General features: G+C 36.1%; 1 protein-coding gene across 4 annotated transcripts in view; it reads right to left on the reverse strand.

Annotated features, from left to right (window-relative positions):
* Positions 1-14825: 14825 nt before the first annotated feature.
* Positions 14826-18075, reverse strand: part of LRRIQ1 (leucine rich repeats and IQ motif containing 1) — a 230067-nt gene continuing 226817 nt past the window's right edge. For all 4 annotated transcript variants that reach the window (XM_037028441.1, XM_037028438.1, XM_037028437.1 and 1 more), the window contains exon 27: positions 14826-16447. In XM_037028441.1, coding sequence (XP_036884336.1) covers positions 16305-16447 — 143 coding nt within the window. In that variant the 3' untranslated portion in view covers positions 14826-16304. The remainder of the gene's footprint in view (positions 16448-18075) is intronic.

The following is an 18075-nucleotide window of genomic DNA, read 5'->3' on the forward strand; positions in this document are numbered from 1 at the left end:
CATTTCTCCTTTGCTTTACCAATGGGCAACACTTATAGGAGGTGGTGGGTGAGGGTGGGAGTCGAAGAGGGGCAGAGCAAGCCATCAATTTCTTTTAAAGTCTAACAAAATTTTGGACATCTTAAGATTCCAGTGCTTTCAGATCTCTGGGTGTTGTGCAGCTATTGATGTTTCTTCGCATCTTCTTGATAGGAATGAAGTGCAGCGAAGGAATGTGCAGAGTCCAGGAAGCAAAGGGATGAGAGTTAGTTAAGACCTATTACAGATCCAAGTCTCCACCTCTTGGAAACAGTCTTCTCTTCATTCCCCTGGCACCATCAGATGCTAGCACAGTGGAAAGGCTATGGTGTGAGATGACTCCGATGCTCTGAGCCAGTTTGTGGTTGTTGCTATTGTTATTGGTGCCAACCCCCCAAATACAGATATTTGGGGTGTTTTAGTAAAGTTTTCTTTATTTAGTTCCCTTTAGAGTCTAGAAATAAAGTAATTGAATACATCAAACTATTGAAAACTTCTCTGAAATAACTATTTAACTCCTCCCCCCACACATACAAAGGTAAGTTCAAATAAGTAAACTCAGATAAGAGATTGCCTGTCTGTCAATTTATTTATTATACTTTGAAAAATATTCTCAAAGTCTAAAAGCTGTTTTCAATGCCCCCCTCCTCCATGAGAATATATTTTGGGAGATGAAAACTATCTGGAGTCCATACATCAAAGCAGCAACTGAAGCAATGTGTGGACCACTCCAGTTCCTTTCTCAATTTATTGAAAGAAATGTCACACGTATACAGTAATACTGTAAATGTCAAGATAGGATTGCAAGAATTTTAATCTTAGCACTTTCTTTTTTCGGGTGAGTTTGAAGCATATTATCAGTGAGGAAAGCTGGGAAAAATGCATGCTGAATCAGATGAACGATGCCAAAGCAGAAAAGTGAAGGTCTGGAGAAGGAGGGGAAGCTGATGGAGGGAAAACTCTCATGAAAAAGCACTAAAATAATTGAATGTCATGTATGCTGGCAAGAAGCCAGGCGGCCTCATGTTTGTGTGTGCTCCGTTGCTGTTTTCTTTCCCTGGCTTCATCTTCAGCCTTCTCACCACTCTGCAGACTGAACAGACACGGAAACATAGTTTGCATCGAAGTAGCGCAAGGGGTTTTCATTGAGATAAAAACATGCACATGCACAAAGAAGTAATTTTAGCTTTTCTTTAAAATATATGTCCCATCTGTCATCATCTACTCTAGAAAATACATCCACAGACTAATATATAACTTTGTCACATTTTTGAAACTTGTGAATTTTAATTTAAGAAAACCATTAGCTGAATTTTAATCAATCCTGTCAGTCTTTCAAGTGTACTGTTACAAAGCTCTTGAGTATAATAGATTAGATTTACCTGTGATTTCAATAATAGTATTTTGGCATTTCAGAAACTCACAGGATCTTTTCAAAAGCTCTGCTTGTTTTTGAATTTCAACTTGTTTCAGTAACAGTTCTTTACATATGCGTAGTTGCCCTTAAAGAAATAGATCTGAGTTCTGCTATCCTGAAGGATGCAATGGAAATGCAAAAATCTAACATGATCACTTCCCCATGCGCAAATATTTTGACCTATCTAACATTGTTGTTTACATTTACTATAGATGTTGTTTATATTTTAATAGAAAGTTATTTTACTACAAATATTAAAAGTCCTAATTCAATCGTGATCATCTTATCACCTTTTATTTCTTGCTATGGCTGTCGGCATTGCTCCAGAAAGTCCTAGTGTAAAAGACTGTCAAAGTTAGGTCTCTTATATGACATGTGCCTTTAAAATATACATAATTAATCTAAACTGTATTAAATTTATAAACCCAGATTTTACCAGGGATTATTCATCTTTTACCAATTACACATCTTACGCTATTTTATTTGAGGTAGGAATTGGTTAAAGTTCTATGCGATATATTTTAGATACATTTTCCTGCTGGTTTACTAGATGTGTCTTAAAGACAGTTTATTTTCAAAATATGTGCATACACATTCACGCGTTGAGTTTTCACCTTTCCTGAAAGAGCATCTCTATGCAGATAGAGGCAGAATAACATAACGTATGTTTCTCCTTTGGACTGGAATTATGCAATGTGAGTGTAACGTCCATGGTCATTAAGCAAACCCGACCAAGGTAGGAGGTATGGCATATAGACACAATCAAGGGTGGTCTAAAGAGGCAGAATCAAGTCCTTCTCCTGGTAGACCCCCACCTACTGTGCCCCACCCTCGCCCACGGACACCCGTTGCCGAAGGGGAGGCCAGGTTGTGGACACCTAGGCAGTGCGCTGGGAACGCACCTCATTGTAGGCATCTGAAAACCATTCGCAACCTAGCTCAACCTCTTTTCCGTGGTGCTATGTGAACTCAACAGAAAAAAAAAGGAAAACATAACACGTTTATTACACTGAGGGTTATTCAGAAAATTTAAAAAAAAAGAGGGGAAAAGGTGCCAAATTCTTTATTTGAAAAACATTAAAGAACTTTAGAAAAAGGTCAAGGTTAATGTTCACTCACTTCTCCCTTCCAACGTGCCCTGTCCGCCCCCAGCATTATGGATTCCTGATGTGAATTTTGATGAGTTTTTAACTTGCAAAGTGTCGTAAGTAGGCTTTCTAGAGTTTCGGAACAAAAAGCTCTCTGTGGCTCGCAGAAGGCAAGCGGAACTCTCGGGACGCCTCTCCTCCGGGTGCAGGCAGAACCCGGCGCTGCGAGCGGTGCCCCAGCGGAGCGGACCCGCGCCCTGCAGCCTGCGCCCTCGCACAAAGGCGGCTGCAGCTCCACCTCACGCCACAGCTCTGCGTCGGGAACTTGTGCAAAGGCTGTGAACTGAGCAAACTTCCGGAGGCAACACGGAGGGTCCCCCGGCACCAGCGAGCTGCCTCCTACCTAGCACACACCTCAATGAAGACCCACCCTCCCAGGGGAGCAGCGGGGCCAGCCCAGGTGGGCATCTGGGGTGAGGGCTGAGTCTCTAAATGAAGCCCGATTCGACCTCACGGCAGCAGGCGAAGCCCCCCACGACCCCGGGCGCCGCTCTGGTTAAGGGCGCATTTGTGGAGGAGTCTCTATTCGGAGCTAGAGAATGAAGCTTCGCTTGTCCTGTAAACTTAAAAGACCCTCGACGACTACAGAAAGAACTTAGTGGTTAACCCATTTACTGCTAATATTTCATCAGTAGTGCTTTTCTTCCTTTAAAGTCTAACTGTTGGAAAAGCAACATATTTTAAGCTTTCCATCTAAATATTGATGTTGGCAAATAGACCATCCAACCGTCCTCTGGTAAGGACAGCGCCCTTTCTGTTGCCAGGCAGGCTATCAGAATTCATCCATATCGCAAACCGCTGCAGATTCATGGGATAAAGCAGAGGACGAGTAACTGTGTTTCACAAGAGTGTGTGTGTGTGTGTGTGTGTGTGTGCAAGCAGCGCACACCTCACTTCGACCTGTCTTCCAGAGCTGAACTAGAGCCACCCCCTGCCTCGGGGAAAGACCGGGTTCAGCCCGACTGCAAGGGGTTCCTAGCGGATACGTCTAATGCCAGGCAGCGGTCCACTCTCTTAAGATCTTGTTTTACAGTGAAAACTTCCTAACCTTTACTGGATATTGGATGTCCCTTTTGCTAAACAAAACTGACGAGCACTACCTCTAGCTGGGTGGCGCTGCCACACTCGAAGACATCTGCTGAAAAGGAACCCTCAGGACCTCGGCGAATTACATCATCTTCAGCTCCCAACTGGTGCCCCCGATGGACCTTTGTTATAAAGTCGTAACAGTTAAACACCTTTCTACCTTCATAGTTTGCTCTCTGAGCTCACAAAACCTCATGAGTGCACAGTTTATTAAGTTCAAATGTAACGAGAGATTGAAATATTTACTGCTATGTTATCAAATAATTCATAATTTTTTCAATTTGCCAAAATAAAGAAAAAATAGCTTTAAGTATTTCACTTACATTACATTTCCCTATAAAATTTCAACCACTTATGTGATGTTAAAAGTTATAATAAACACAATTCTCAAGAAAACTTTCATTTTAAAAGGAACTTGTTTGGGGGAAAATCTCTCTAATGTAATTACCTGTGAGGAATCCACATATTTCCAATAAAGTTTATTTTCCATTAATGTCAATGAGATCATTTCTTTTACACTGTTTGATTCACATGTGTTGGGGGAGGGGCTTGAAGTTTTATTACATAAAGTATTTTTCAATAATTGAGTTGAATTAAGCAAAATCTAAGTAACTGATTATGCTCTTCTGAGTAAGAATGCCCTTTAATCTTGCATTCTTTCTAATGTGATACAACTCTGAATACTATGTTAGGGTTTAAAAAGAAACATATACCTTTGCAAAATGAACAAAGAAACTTTATTAACGTGCTTCATTTTTTTATGAAATGAAATAGATCTATGGGCAATGTTTTGTTTGAGCTATATAAGCTTCTTTGGGTATATCCAACTGCAGTTCAGCTGTTAGGTATTAACCCTCACAACTTTCCAAAGGTTTCTGCGACTTGGGAGACTGGGGTCCCACTCCCAACTCTGTTACTAATACATCAGTCTGTTTAACCTGAGACAAATACAGTTCTTTATTAAGATCTCGACATTTCTTGTTAAAATATGCTCATTGTAAGTAATGTATTGAAAAAAGACTATATCCAGGCAAACTGTATAGCATATAAAGGCTTCCGTACAAATTTCTTAGTTCTAGACATGAGCACTGTGGGACCCTGTTAATCACTAAAATTTTTTTTCTTCAATTATCATCCATTAAAGGTGGACCTTAATTATGTTCCATATTTTCACCAAATACTTATATACTGTACTTCTAAAGTTTTATAAGTATGCATCCTTAGGACAGCTAGACACAGCTAAAAATAGAAGAAAAATTTAAGAGGCAAATATTTTTGGAAAAGGTAGAATGATGGAAGTAAACCAATGGAGAAAAACGTGAAGTCAAAAATTAAGGTTAGAAAATACATATAGGAGTGGGTATACAAAGCTGATAAGGGTCCATACACTAAATATCTGAGGGTATTTTGAGTCTATAACAAGATTTAGTTGCTTAAGTAGCTCAAACAAAATTGTATTACAGTAACAAAAGTGAAGAAATTTTGGACCCTCACTATACAAAGTGTTATAGCAGAAATCTAGGGAACTAAGAAGTGCTCTAGAAACCACTTTCCCAGAGAGAAATTACTAACACTGATCTTTCCTGGTTTGCAGTGGGTGAATCAAAGATCTGGAAACCACAGATGCAAAGAATGGTTAAAGACACATACCATATGATCTCACCTGTAAGTGGAACCTAATCAACAAAACAAACAAGCAAGCAAAATAGAATCAGAGACATTGAGATAAAGAACAAACCCGGAGGGGAGGCGATAACTGGGAAAGAAGGGGAAGGGTCCTCAAAGAACATGTATAAAGGATCTATGGACAAAGCCAAAAGGGGGAAGGATTGAGGGTGGGAGGTGGGGGTGGATGGGGCAGGGGAAAGTGGTGGTGGGAGAATGGAGACAACTGTACTTGAATAACAATAAAAATTCCAAAAAAGAGGAATTAGTGAATTTTAACTAAAAGAAGACATGCAAAAGAGTGATTAAATGTATTCAGCTTAGCCCTAGTGGTAGAAGTAGGAGACTTTGCTTAAGATAGAATATATTGGGTTTTTTAAATGTAAAAGCAAACTTTTTAACAATGAAAGTTCTCTATGACTAAGGTGAGCTGATTCTCAAAGCTTCACCATACCAACAAAAAGCATTAGAGAAGTAAATGTGTTGTACAAGTTTCTCCCAAATCAAAGCTTGCAAATGATGTCCTTAATGCTCACAGTAGCATTACACCTATGAAGTGTCCTTATACAAAAAATTGCTGTACTATTAATTTCCAAATTAGGATTGATTTTTCTTAAGTAAAGAAAAACAACTTTTTATCAAACTTTGCCTTAATTATGATACCTGAAATTGAAGACTATACTTAGAAAGCAAGCATTTTCTGTCAAATAACCATAGCAACATTCTGACCTGCCTATATTTTTATTATCTAAATAACTTTTTGATTACTCATGGATGGCACATTTGACTAACTGGTTACACACAGCTTTTATGAAAAACATGTATGTGTGCACATCTACTTCATCTATAGCATCAAAAATGTAGTAAAGTACAGATTAGAGTCAGGCTCACAGGGTTTGAGTCCAGCTCTACCACCTGCTGGCTGTATGATGCTGAGAAAGGTGCATAACCAGTCTATGATTTAGTACCATCTTCTGTAGAAGGGGTTCTGAATGGTACCCATGCCCAAGGGTGGGAGTAAATATAACCACAGTTCATGCGTCCAAAGCATTCAGAAAAATGTCTGGCATACTACAGGCACTATTTGTTTATTCTTATTATGATTTTTAAAATTCACAATGGGAAAGGATATAATAAAGATTATGAACATAGCAAAAATAAACTAATGGGACTATAAAATAAAGATTGGCTTTAAAATAGAAAATTCAACTAATTAGGAAAATAGAATATATAATTATTTCAGAGATAAAAAGAGGAGAAAGGATCACACCTGGGCAACAAAGCTCCATGAGCATTGTACGGCCTGGGATGTATGTTTAAGGTAAATGTGCTTGCCCGAAACTACTGTTGTTAGGCTGTTAGGTATTGCCCCTAAGAATTTTTGAAAAGTTTTTGTGGCTTGGGAAACTGGGGTCCTACTCTCAGTTTTGTTATTAACACATCAGTCTGTCTGACCTAAAATAAATAGAGTTCCCTATTAAGATTACAACATCTTGTTAAAATCATCTCATTTCTAAGCAATGTATTGAAAAAAGACTATATTGATGTTATTACTAGAAATATGATTCTTATCAATTAAACTGTGCTGTCTCTAGAAGGCTGCTCTGGACTGAATGTTTGAGTTTCCTCAAAATGTATGTGTTGAAACAGTCCCCAATGTGATGTCATTTGAAGGTGGGCCCTGTGGGAGGTGATTACAGTGACATACCACCATGAGAGTAGAGCCCTCATGATGAGAGTAAAGCTCCCATAAATGGATGAGGGCATGTGACATCTCTCCCTACCAAGTGAGGATGAGACAAGAAGATTGCCCTCTGTAAACCAGGAAGGAGGCCCTTACCAAGAACCCAAACATTTTGGAAACTTGATCTTGGAATTCAAGCCTTAAGAGCTGGGAGAAATAAATGTTTGTTGCATAAGTCACCCAGTCTTTGGTATCATTTAGAGAAGCTCCAGCAGACAAAGACAGAGGCCTTCCAAGCTTTTATTCTAACATGCTCCAAGTAAATAATACAGACATGTGCTTTGTACAGCCATTTCTATCTTAGATGACAGGGCAGAATGCTCTTCAAAGCCTCATGGAACCCATCGCCTGTGAAGTTGAACAGCTTGATCTGAAAATTGCTGTAGTAATAGCCTTTTGAGGAAGGCACTTACAAAGAGATCTGCCAATGTCTACACGTGAAAACAGCTTCCCTCAAATTGAAGAATCATCTGCATATGAAATCGACTTTCAACAGACTGAAAGGGTAATGCATCGGTCATTCAAGTTTTCACCCACCTAACAATAGTAATAAATGAAAAAATCAATGTACCCCTTAATCAAGGACTTTGATGTAAGTAACTGCATTGTTATTCTGTTTGAAGTAAATTAATATCTCCCCCTGATCATATATATATTTTTGATATTGTCTTCATAATTACTGGTGCTAATGTTACCTGAGAATCCTACTTCCATCCTACTTTTGAGATTTACATAGCAATTTTCCACCCAGTGGCCACACATATGACCTAAAATCTATAGGCTGGAGAGGTCTTGGGGTCTCTTATCCAATCCCACTTCCCCATCACATTTCCTCCTTATTCCCGGTCTTTCACCAGGCTCTCTTACTTTTGCACAATAATCAAGCTCCTGGGTTGTTCTGTTCTCAGTGCCCTGGACACTTCACTGGTATCTGTCTCCAGGTACTTTTCCAGGCAGTGTCATTTGCCTAAAATGCTTTGCTCAATACCAACTCATCCTCCAAAATCAGTTAGGTAGAATGTGAAAACACTCTTTCCTTGTCCATGCTCATTTAAAATTAACCCTTCCCATGACCCAAGCACTTTTTTGCCCCTTTAGTATGCTAAAATAAAAGCTTTTCATAGTGTTATTTATTGGGTCTAAGTTAATACCAATTTTTTTGAAGTTAGTTTACATTTATCAGGATAATACATTTTTTGTTCTTAAAAAATAGAATAGACATGAAGAAATCAAATCAAGGTAAGAATATCCTTTTGTCTTCCTAGAGAGAAGGTAAACCAATATTTCCCTCTGAAGGGGAAGCGGGGAGAGGCGGAGAATCAGAGAGAAATGCAGACTCGAGCCAGTGGAGTCAATTAACCGGCATCCACTTTGGGGCTGGTAGTGGAAATGTTATGAGTCTGTTTTGGAGCATGAAGCATTGCTCACAGGGTTCTGGTGCTGAATTTAGCCTATTTTTTAAAAAAGAAATAGATATTTTACTTGTCTATATGAAAACTTAACATTTTATTAGAAATGTGTGCCTTTCGAAATTCCAAAGTATTCTGCACACTGTCAGTAGAGGATGCTCAATGTGTATCCATTTGAAGCATTGAATTCCACTGCCATTTCAAGGCAATTCAAGGGAATCTGTTTAAAGATCTTTTAAAAATAGTTTTCCACCTTTTCGTGGAAATACATCCTAAGTAAAGTTTGCAGAATTTATGCAATTTTTTGTTTAATTTTGGAAGATTGGTCTAGGCACACTGTGTTGAGACTCCATTTATTGAGTGCTTATCATACCCAAGGTACTGAGTCAGGGGCTTTGCATACACTTTGTCACTTAATTTCATAGCACCCTATGAGTTATAATCTTAATTTTAAAAAAAGATTTATTCATCTTTAGAGAGAGGGGAAGAGAGGGAGGAAGGGAAGGAGAGAAATATCTTTGTGAGAGAGAAACATCGATCCGTCGTCTCTCGCGCAAACCCACAACCTAGGCGTGTGTCCTGACACGTCGTTGTGGGGGAGGATGCCCAACCAACTGAGCCGCACTAGTCTGGGCAACTTAGAATCTTAATTTAATGACAAGCAAACAGGCTCATAGAATTTGCTACTTGTCAAAAATGGCATGTCAGTGAAGGTTAGAACACAGAATAATTATATTAAAAGAAGCATGATTTTTTTCACTTTCTTTCATATGCATCATATCAAAATATGTACTGAGCAGAATGAAATTGCTGTGCTGATTTCTTACTTTGTTCTATGTATAACATTGAGTTATTTTAAGCATTGGTTTCACTATAAAGTTAACGGGAAGTACATGGCTCCACCAAATTGGGACAAGCCAGAGAATACGAGGAATGGAACCACCCTTACTATGTCTTCTTGTAATTTTTGGTTGATAGGAAAATTGGAGAGAAAGCTTGAAACCATTAATGTGGGAGGAAACCTCAAATCCACATCAAAGAGTGAAACAGTCATGTTTATTTTATTTGGAATATGCATAGTTAAATATTACTAATAGTTACACATTTATAGATGTCAATCAGAAATCGTCTTATTTTATGCCTTTTTAAATTTTTCTCTAAGACATATACTTTAGGGAATAGTATAACTAAAATTTTCTTATTAGATAATGTCTTTATAATTTCACTTAATTAAAAAATCAGATATATTGGATTAAATGAAATACATTAATCTTATCAATTTCTTTTTACATTTGTGATGTGGCCATTAGAAAATTTAAAATTGCACTTGTGACTGACATTGTATTTGTTTTGTACAGTGTTGATCTAGACCAATTCTATAAGGATCTTAAAACAAGTTTGAAAGTTTCTGGGATAGCCTTTGCAAAAGAAAATTTTCAGAAATTCCAATGATGTATTAAAAAATTGTTTTATATTTACTCACCTGGTTGATGCTGGTAAATGCATTCAGGCCTCCACAAGGAAAGCCTGGGGTTGAAGTGTTTTCTCACCTTTGCTCTTGCAATGTAAAAGTGGTTATAAAAACATCTAAAAAGGAGGAATGCGATGAAGATTACATTCACTCATGGTAAAAATGAGCCTTGAAATAAGGGAAAACTTTACTCACTGGAATGCTAATTGGTTCACTTTTCTCAAAAGTTTCATAGGAAGTATCTTTCTTTTTGTAGCACCTTGGCTAGTTATTTTTTTAAAGATTTTATTTATTTATCTTTAGAGGGAGAGGGAAGGAGAGAGAGGGAAACATCAATGTATGGTTGCCTTTCCTGCGTCCCCTGCTGGGAACTGGCCTGCAACCCAGGCATGTGCCCTGACTGGGAATCGAACCATGACCCCCTGGTTTGCACTCAATCCACTGAGTTACACCAGCCAGAGTGGCTAGTTATTTTTTGAAAAGCTAATATGACAAGCAAGTACCAGAGAAGCCCTCACTTTAGCCTACAGCATTACAGCAAACATGGCCGATTGTGGTGCTCTCTCACTCATACGTTCCACTGTACTCATTCTTGCTTATTGAGGTCTAAAGAGTCCTTGTGATCCCTTTCCGACAGGTGGCTATTCCAGAGCTACTAGAGAGGACTGATACCCTAACCCGTGGGCAGGGATATAAATTATAAATAAAAAGCTACATGCAATGTTGTTCAATTTTTGATTTAGTAAAATTCTGGCTCCCAGGAACAGAGGATCTACATGATACTCGGGGGAAGGGAAGACCGGTGGATGGCCAGTGCCGCATAAAGCACACGTTGACTACATGCTTTTAGACATTATAGACACATATTGGTTATTTATAAATGTATTGTGTTCACTTACATAATTGTTGACTTGTATGTTTTATGCTTTAGATTAAGATGCCAAATATAATTTGGCTCCCATTAAAAGATCCCGTTTATGTCACAGTTCATATGCCATTTGGAAATTTAACAGTTATCCATCTGTAAAGCTTGATACAACGTAGGCTACAAGGTGAGTGCTAATTCGATTTCTTATCAGCAGTAACACAGAAGATTTCAACCTGACTTTACAAGATGGTCTATTATTAAAACCAAATATTTTAAATATATAAATTTTGTTATTTCAGTTAAATTCAATTATGCCATCTTAATGTCTAGAACCGAGCCATGATGGAAGTTATCTTTCCTTATTTTGTAACATGCACTATTTTTTAGCAGAATAAAAGTTTTCTTTTTAAAACAGAATTTGTACGCCTTATTTTCTGTGATCACTATCTTTCACCTGTTGTCTCACTGATTGTTTTCGGCATCCATACACCCTACCTACATTACGTCACAGAAGAGCCTCCAGATCAGTGCTGTTCTATGGAAATGCAACATTAAATACGCATAATTAAAATGTTTCTAGAACTCACATTTAAAAATATAAAATTAAATAGGTGAAATTATTTTATAACATTTTATTTAAGCCAAAATACTAGTTTTAATATAATCAATATATTAGACAATGATTAGACAATTTTGCATTCTTTCATCATACTAAGAGTTTGAAATCTGCTGTTTTATACTTCACATCTCAATTCAGACAGAAATAATTACAAGTACCCTGTAGGTGTATGTGGTTAGAGGCTCATGTTCTAGACAGCACAGATCTAGATTGTAGTTACTCATCTGCTGGAAAGAGGTTTTCTCTGAATCTTACAGTCATCAATGACAAAAGATGCTTCATGTAGGTAAGCAAGAGTGTGATGGCAGGTAATGGATTTCATTTTGCACTGAGATGGACCATAGAATTAGATAACCTTTTTCCTCTAGACTAAAGTATACTCACAAGATAACTCACTTTCTCTCAGTAAGTAATAAATGTCATAAATTTGGATGGTGAATACTTTGTTAGCCTTTAACGATCATGAAAACAGCATTTGGTAGAAAATATGATAATAAAGGAATAACAATATAACAGAAGACCTTATCTACTTATTTAATCTCAATTAAGTAAATGACAAATGATATTTTTTAAAGTTTATTAAGATATTTATTAGAGTTACTTTGATTATATAATACTACCAGTTAAATATTATCAAAATACATCCTACATATTTAATTTTACTATTCTAAACTTTATATCAATGCTACCCAGATTTTGAGAAAAATGAGAGGAAATATGAGTGAAATATGAAATAAGAAAAAATCATGGCAATGACCAGCTCAATAACTAAACATAACCAAGGAATATAAGAACCAAAGCTTATTATGCTGATGATATAAGGATTTAAAATTAGACACGATCTCTTAAAACACTGCTACTTATTGTTCATATTGTTTTGCAATTATAATTTCAAAACGTTTTCCTATCTGTACCTTCTGATATATTTTTTCTAGTTAAAGTGCATTTTCCTTTGTTTTTGTTAAAAAAAAAAAACTAAAAAACAACCCCCTGCCCCACAACAACTGAAAACTAATTCCTAAGAATCCCAGTACATTCACTCTTTCGCCTGTAAGGCAGAGCAGTGTCTAGAACAATGTTTTGGCTGTTGTTATACTATTCTGCTATTTAAAAAAAATACCTATGTGCTATACTTTCAACTAATTTATGAGCCCAATAAGAAATGAGGGTTTGGGGTGCTTCCTGAAACACCCAAAATGTCTCCTAATAAACCATATGCACAAAGGTCATGTCAGCAGACTGAACATTGAGAAGGTGATATCTCCATAAATCAACACAGTTAACTCTCAAGTCAAGACATTCTAGAATTTCCAAATACCCTACCTAATACTTTTATCAGTCTTTTTATGAACAGTGGTTCACTTTACCATATTATTAGAAGTCAGTGATGATAGTCACTGAGACAGCACTGGGGGAAGAAGATAGGCAGAAAGGCAAGGATTGAGTTGGGAAGGGGGTGGAAGTAGGGCACAGGGTGCAGGAAAGGACAAAACGTCACTTTGGGTTGTATGACTATATCTGAATAGCAGCACTGCCTAAATACATCACTGCAAATCCATAATTTAGTCAAGTAAGTGACAATTTAGGTTCATAATTTTTTTTAAGATTTTATTTATTTATCTGTAGAGAGGAAGGGAAGGAGAGAAGGAGAGAAGTATCAATGTATGGTTGCCTCTCATGAGTCCCCTGCTGGGAACTGGCCTGCAACCCAGGCATGTGCCCTGACTGGGAATCGAACTGCAATCGTGTGGTTCACAGGCCCACGCTCAATCCACTGAGCTACACCAGCCAGGGCATGGTTCATAATTTTTACCTTCCCAAATCTTAGAGACACATTTTATCTTAATGTTGACCCAAAGAAAGAGAAGAAGACTATCTCTTGTTTTAATTTCTTTCAGATTTTATTCAATTATTAAAATTTAAAAATAAAAAAACAAAACGCATCCAATTAAAAATTTGTCCTTTCTCTTTTCACAAACACAAATATACTAGTTTTAAAATAAGTTTGAACACTGAGAGATTTTTAAAATAATCATTTTAAGGCTGATACAATAAACAACACTGCAAAAAATTTCCAATTTAACACCATATATATGGAATATATATATATATATGTATATATATATATATATAGTCATCTAAAATTTAAGGAACATCAATACTCATCATCTTCCTCAAAATTAATATTATGAAACAATTACACAGGTCACAGAATAAGGAAACTATAAATTAAATTATTTTTAGGCACTAAAACAGTTTAATCATAAGCATCTCACTTCTCACGTTAGCCTTTCACTTAACTGATTTGTGTATGCGAACCGTGACTCCATCCGTATCAGCTTTAATGTGGCTTTCTCCTGCAGCGTTCACAATAAGCTGAGATAAAATAATTTCTGTCATCACAGTATGTTTGTTGGTTTGTGGGTTTCGTTAGTAAAAGGATGGCATAACAACATGCTTATAAAGCAGCTACACATGGAGCTTATGTTCCAAAGCCAATTTCTAGCCCACAACATCTGAACCTAAGTTTTCTCCATTGACTGTCAGCTCAAGGTTCATTAACATTTCCGTCTCAATCAAGTTAAAAGAAATTTACAGATTTGAAAGGCAACAGTGCTCCAAAAGAAGATGGGGGCACACACTAAATAAATGTAGCTCTAAATCTGCCTAGCCACTTTTAGATGAAATATTTCATTAAGAAGTAGGGAAAAAGGGGGAGAAAACTGAAGTTCACTGGATCCTATTACACAGCAACNAGGAGAGAAGTATCAATGTATGGTTGCCTCTCATGAGTCCCCTGCTGGGAACTGGCCTGCAACCCAGACATGTGCCCTGACTAGGAATTGAACTGCAATCGTGTGGTTCACAGGCCCGCGCTCAATCCACTGAGCTACACCAGCCAGGGCATGGTTCATAATTTTTACCTTCCCAAATCTTAGAGACACATTTTATCTTAATGTTGACCCAAAGAAAGAGAAGAAGACTATCTCTTGTTTTAATTTCTTTCAGATTTTATTCAATTATTAAAATTTAAAAATAAAAAAACAAAACGCATCCAATTAAAAATTTGTCCTTTCTATTTTCACAAACACAAATATACTAGTTTTAAAATAAGTTTGAACACTGAGAGATTTTTAAAATAATCATTTTAAGGCTGACACAATAAACAACACTGCAAAAAATTTCCAATTTAACACCATATATATGGAATATATACAGAATATATATATAGATAGATAGATAGATATAGATATATAGTCATCTAAAATTTAAGGAACATCAATACTCATCATCTTCCTCAAAATTAATATTATGAAACAATTACACAGGTCACAGAATAAGGAAACTATAAATTAAATTATTTTTAGGCACTAAAACAGTTTAATCATAAGCATATCACTTCTCACGTTAGCCTTTCACTTAACTGATTTGTGTATGCGAACCGTGACTCCATCCATATCAGCTTTAATGTGGCTTTCTCCTGCAGCGTTCACAATAAGCTGAGATAAAATAATTTCTGTCATCACAGTATGTTTGTTGGTTTGCGGGTTTCGTTAGTAAAAGGATGGCATAACAACATGCTTCTAAAGCAGCTACACATGGAGCTTATGTTCCAAAGCCAATTTCTAGCCCACAACATCTGAACCTAAGTTTTCTCCATTGACTGTCAGCTCAAGGTTCATTAACATTTCCGTCTCAATCAAGTTAAAAGAAATTTACAGATTTGAAAGGCAACAGTGCTCCAAAAGAAGATGGGGGCACACACTAAATAAATGTAGCTCTAAATCTGCCTAGCCACTTTTAGATGAAATATTTCATTAAGAAGTAGGGAAAAAAGGGGAGAAAACTGAAGTTCACTGGATCCTATTACACAGCAACATACTAAGGAGGCACTGGAGAACTTAGGTTTGTGAAAAAAGCTTCAGACTCAGGAGAGTAAAAGATTCTAAGGGACATTAAAGGTAAATGCAGCATCTTGCACATTTTACTTACTATGATATCTCAGAATATTTACCACATAATAGTATGAGTTTAATAAAATTGGTCTGTCATTTTAGGCAATATATTAATATCCTGACATGATAAGGTTGAGCTTTGAAAATATTTTTAAATGGTAATTTTAAGGCACCTTAACAAAATTTAAAATGAGAGAATATTTTTGAGTTAGTAGAATAATGTTAATGAACAAAAAATAGTATCTATCTTTTATAATAAGAGTGACATATATCTGAATTAAAAACTATACATAAAATGTTGATTCATTAAACTGATAAATACTGAAATTTGTATTTCATTTTAATTTAAATAGAATATATATTTTCTTAACATAACTCTAATTCATTTAAGATGACAAAGTAAGACAAAAAATGAAGGCTATTTTCATTGTGTACTCCAAATTACTTTACATATCAATTTATCTTAGAAACAGTTAATTGTAATAATCTGGTCAAGTAGAATTTATTAATATATTAATTATTTATCAATACTATAGGGTCAATAAAATATAGTTATATTCTATTATGTATATAGTATTGCAATTTATCATTCATAACAGAAACTGTCTTTAATATACATATCATAAAATTGTAAACAAAATAAGAAATTGAATATGCAAATTCCATTGCAATAGTTCAAAAATTAATTTCTGAAAGCCATTTTACATGAACATAGGAACAAGAGCAAACCGGTATGTTACAGAAAGGAAATTAGATAACTCCACCATAAAGCAACATTAAGAAATACGTGTAATAATACAAACGGAATGCAGCCTTCTAAAATCTTTTATCCAATTGGTAACATGACCAGATTCCACAAAACTCTTGAAAGAAATCAAGTGCCATTTGCCGAAGCTCGAAGAATTAGTTTGAGGTTTTCGCCTTCTTTTTGCCACTTCCCCATCCACCACTGAGCTGTGCAGGATTGTCCCGGAATGAGATGCGTTCTTTCTTAGAAGGTCCTGTATTTGTTATCATTGGTGAAAGTATTCCTTTCATTGAAATACCTAGATAGTGATATTAAATGTATGCTTTCACTGGACTTGATCAAAATAACTTATATTTTAAAGCAATATATTTGTCAATAACATACAGTGCAGAACTATATGATCTTTGACTTCTAAAAAAGTATATTGACTTTCTATTTTTGTTTGCAAAATAGTATAATCAAAGTTTTGTATAAATTATATTTAGGTTATACAAAAGGAACTGACCTAAAAAAGTTAACTAGCTGTAACAGTTTTGCATGTATCTACAATTCAAATATCCTCAGTATTTCGACTGTGAGATAATATATCTTCTTAGTATTTAGATACTTAAATTTGTTTATATTCTTATAGTTGAAATTTTTGTAATTGCTTATATTTGTATAAATGTTGACTGTGTTAAGATCTGTGTTAGAAATAGTCTGATTGAATCAAAAGCTTCTTCAGGATAAAGAATTATTGGTAAAATGGAAAACATATTAGATCTAGAATCTAAAGATATTCATGGGTTCTAGTCTGGCTGCATGTAACACAGCTTTGTAATTCTGGACAAGTCATACTCTTTCCCAGCGATTGTTTTATAAATGAGGGAAGAACATCTGTGCACTACAGGGTTGTTGTGAAAATTGCTTTTCTGATTACACTGTAATGGTGGTAAGATCCCTGAGAGTGCTTTGTAAACGGGTGCTATAAAATGGAAGAAATTATTACTTATATTCAACAAATTATAATTTCTTCAGGGAAAAGTAACACAGAGTGTTAGAGGATAAACATCAATAGTAGTTGAAAGAATGGGATAGTGGATTAGGAATGTCTTTTGCAGCAAGGCCCCAAGACACTGTATCAAGAATACTATTAAAGGACTCTGATCCTCTGCTTTAAACTTTAAATCTCCTGAGGAGTCAGCAAGCGCACAGGGCCCTGTCTATGGGGAAAGGGCTGAGCAGCAGCAGAGTGAATCGTTCCTGAGCTCCCCTCAGGGCTGGTTGCAGGCAAAGGTTCAAACCACATGACTGTGACTCTCCATTGTGATGCTTCTGTGCTTTAAATAAGGATATAGGGAAAAATATATAATTGTTTTTTAAGTAATAATTTTTAGCTAAAATTTTAAACATTATATATATCCAAATAGGTTAGGAAACAGACTTTTCTTGGAAATTGGATGTAATTTCAAATTTGGTGCGATATGATGGTGTGTTAATTCTAAAAGTCCAATTTTACTTTATTTCATTTAAATTTTTTATTTATTTTTAGAGAGAGGGGGAGGGAGGGAGAGAGGGAGAAAAACAATGTGTGGTTGCCTCTCCAGCGCCCCCTCCTGGGGAACCTGGCCTTCAACCCAGGCATGTGTTCTGACTGGGAATTGAACTGGCCACCCTTTGGTTCTCAGAGCAGTGCTCAATCCACTGAGCCACACCAGCCAGGTCCTAAAAGTCCAATTTTATTTCAAAGCTCTTTTAAAACAGAGTATTGCTTTTTAATTTTAAAATTATGATTAGCATAAGTAAATTAAAAAATATATATCTAAAATTATGATTAGAAAAACATATACAAAGGAGTTAATGAGCCTCTGTAAAGGGAACATATTTTACTTTTAGTCTTCAAAGAGAAGGTTACTGAAAGGCAAGAAAAAATTAAAAGGTAGTGTT

This window comes from Sturnira hondurensis, unplaced genomic scaffold (genome assembly GCF_014824575.4).
Source record: "Sturnira hondurensis isolate 20B ecotype Veracruz unplaced genomic scaffold, ASM1482457v3 Scaffold0019910, whole genome shotgun sequence".
Lineage (NCBI taxonomy): Eukaryota > Metazoa > Chordata > Mammalia > Chiroptera > Phyllostomidae > Sturnira > Sturnira hondurensis.